Source organism: Arctopsyche grandis, chromosome 6, assembly GCF_051622035.1.
Source record: "Arctopsyche grandis isolate Sample6627 chromosome 6, ASM5162203v2, whole genome shotgun sequence".
Taxonomy (NCBI): domain Eukaryota; kingdom Metazoa; phylum Arthropoda; class Insecta; order Trichoptera; family Hydropsychidae; genus Arctopsyche; species Arctopsyche grandis.
The window spans coordinates 29,629,792-29,632,987 of NC_135360.1; the positions used below are offsets into that span (position 1 = coordinate 29,629,792).

General features: G+C 32.4%; 1 protein-coding gene across 1 annotated transcript; it reads left to right on the forward strand.

Annotated features, from left to right (window-relative positions):
- Positions 1–390: 390 nt before the first annotated feature.
- Positions 391–2,727, forward strand: LOC143912674 (kelch-like protein 25). Its single transcript, XM_077431970.1, has 10 exons — positions 391–503; positions 584–726; positions 793–971; positions 1,051–1,245; positions 1,320–1,487; positions 1,548–1,703; positions 1,786–1,946; positions 2,026–2,248; positions 2,333–2,513; positions 2,588–2,727. The coding sequence occupies exons 1-10, from the start codon at positions 391–393 to the stop codon at positions 2,725–2,727; spliced, it is 1,659 nt and encodes a 552-aa protein (XP_077288096.1).
- The last annotated feature ends 469 nt before the right edge of the window (positions 2,728–3,196 follow it).

Genomic DNA, 3,196 nt, shown 5'->3' on the forward strand with positions numbered 1-3,196 from the left:
GCACCCTCATGTGTTAGCCGTGTGTAAGTATGTGTGTGTGTTTGTGTCGGTCGAACATCGCAAATGCGAGTGACGCTCCACACCCCCTCCTCCCCCACTTCCCCACTACCCCTCTTCCCAGCGTTTAGAATACTCTGCTGTGATTGGCTCTCCATACTGTTCCCACGTTCTGCCATATACATACAAATATACATATTTATATACATACTTTACATCGCATCTCTTTTTATATAAAGGTATATTTATTATTATATTTTTTTTTTATTTATTTACTATGAACATATCCAAAGTGCAACGTGACTCATATTTAGAGGGTGATTTTCGAGAAACAGCAAATAGTAATTTGATTTTAATTCAGGAATAGTCTTTCGAGAAAAAATAAGTAGCAAGATGATAAAAGTACAAGCGATACCAGGATTTTCAAATAAACAAATAGATCATTTGTACCATGCTATGATAGAAGAAAAGTTCACAGATGTTAATTTCGCAGTTGGCAATCGGATGTACGTACCTATATTTAATTACAAAAATAGTGTGTAAGCAAAATTTCACTTCAAATAATCATCATTGATCAACATTGCAGTTTCTATGCACACATGGTAGTCCTCTCGGCCTGCAGTGATATCTTCTTTAGCCAAACCAACGACCAATTGAATACCATATTTTCTGATTTCGATTACCCAGTCATCGAGGCAATATTAAAGTATTGCTACACGGGAAAAATAAGTACATGCTGCTTTCAATGGTGTAACATTTAATTCTATAATTTAATTTAAAAAATATAACTTATAGGTATCCAAGAAAAGTATTACGAAAATTTCATGAAACTAGCTGACATATTACAAATTAAAAATATAGCTCCTAGATACACAATAATAAATGAAACAAATTGTTTGGAAGCTTTGCGACTTTCAAATGACCCGAAATTGAAAGAAATGGCTATGACTTTAACTATCAATAACTTTAAGACTGTAAGTCTGAATATACATATATGTAATTTAAAAAGCATTACGATTCCTCAAAAACGTCACAATTTAATGTCTGTTTCAGTTGTACGGAACTTTAGACTACCTTAAACTGCCAGCCTCTGTTTTGACTGAGGTCTTGAAATCGGATAAATTAGACGTCTCGTCTGAAGATGTGTTTGATTCTGTGAAATTATGGGTGAATTTTGATAATGTAAGCCGTAGGAATAAAATAGTAAACCTGTTGAGTTTTACAAAGTTTCCAATGTATTCGACTGAGGTATTTGAAAAGTATTATAATAAATGTTATTGAATAAAATTTAAATATTATTTTATAATATGTAATGTTTTCAGTTTGTCCTCTCAGAATTTGTGGACTTCTGTTCTTTGTACCCAGAGTGTATTGCGATTCTTAAACAAGCGTTACAAACAATTTCAGCAAATTGCCAAAGATTAATCCAAGATAACGATCCCAAGGAAGATGGCAAAATAGTAATAGTTGGAGGAGTTTTTGATCTTATCGTGAGTTTGATTTGATTTTATAATAATTTTAAGTACACAATTACATTATTATATTTTCAGGATGCAAGTATCATTGATGTATACAGTCCAATGTTTAATATGATATCATTAAGTAAGGCGTATGAATTCAATAGATTGTATTATGCGTCAGTTGTTTTCGACAACTGCATCATGATTATCAGCGGAGACCCACCTACCGATGAAAGAACCCCTTCCGTACGTTTCAAAAATTTTTTGAAAACTTTGCCGTTTCCTATATTGATGTATAAGCAGATTTAGATTGATTATTAGATTTCAGGTGGATTATATTGATTTGAAAGACGGTCAAAAACATTCATTGAAACCATTAAATTACATACGTTACCACTCCTCAGCAGTAGCCCTTAGTAACGATTCATCCACTGATGTATACGCCATCGGTGGCTCTGACGATGAAAACGTTTTATCATCAGTAGAAAGGTGATCTTAATTATAATAAATATAATATGCATCATGTATGTATATGTGTCGAACTTATTATTTTAATTGATTTCAAAAGGTGGAACAGTAAAACAAAGAACTGGGACACGAGCGTCGCTCCATTGTTGCAACCTGTGTGTTATCATTGTGCTTCTGTCATCGGCAAAAAAATCTACATTACAGGTGGAAAATTTATAGTAAATATAGAAAGTATATCTACAAATAAAGTGCAGGTGTACATGAAAGAATCCAATTCTTGGTATTTTGCCGCTCCAATGATCCAGGGAAGAGACAATCACGCGGTGAGTATCTATACATATTTTTTGACTACATATTTAGCAATATCGGACATACAAATTGACCAATTTTGAATGAAATATTTTAAGAGCGTTGAAAGCAAAGGAAAATTATATGTCGCTGGCGGATATTTCATTGAAAATAAGTCCATCTTGGACAGTGTGGAATGTTACGACCCCGATGCGAATCTTTGGACAGCTTATTGTAAGCTGCCAGTCCCTGTTTTCGGACCCAGCGTTTGTTTTTTCCGAAACAAGCTAATGTGCATAGGTGAGTTTATTATGTAGCTTATTTAGAATTCATATTTATATGTAATTTTATACTAAAGCTGTTTTAATTTTCAGGTGGACATGATGGAAAAACTCAATTGGCCAATGTTTGGGAATGCGATGACGTAGGCAAAAATTGGAAAGCTTTACGAAGCCTCAACAGAAATCGATATAATGTGAAAGCATTTGTTATACCGCATGATTCCATCATTTGATTCATTACGATTCCCAAATTTATTACAATTTTTAATGAAATCATTGTTAAAAAAAAAATGAATGTTCGTTTCATGTAAATTACGTACATACATACATATGTATGTAGTATATAATACTTAAATAAAAATTTTAAATGTTTTATAATATCGTTGAACTATTTATTTCTTATATCAGACATCGCCATTGAAATAAATAATTGTATTAATTTCAAATAATAATGTCAAATTATTTTCATAATTGTTCAACGCCATATGCTCATACTATTAATACCAAAAAAGTTTCTAAAGATTAAAAAACAATGAAATAAATTCGGATGTGACCAACCCATGACATTATCTAGGTATTTGAGGAATATAAGGTCACAACAAAATTCGATAATAAAACATATGTACATACACGTTCACCGGCTATGAGAGCATTTTCGATACAAATTGAACGCGAATGTAGAGAAACTTATGTACACAAAGC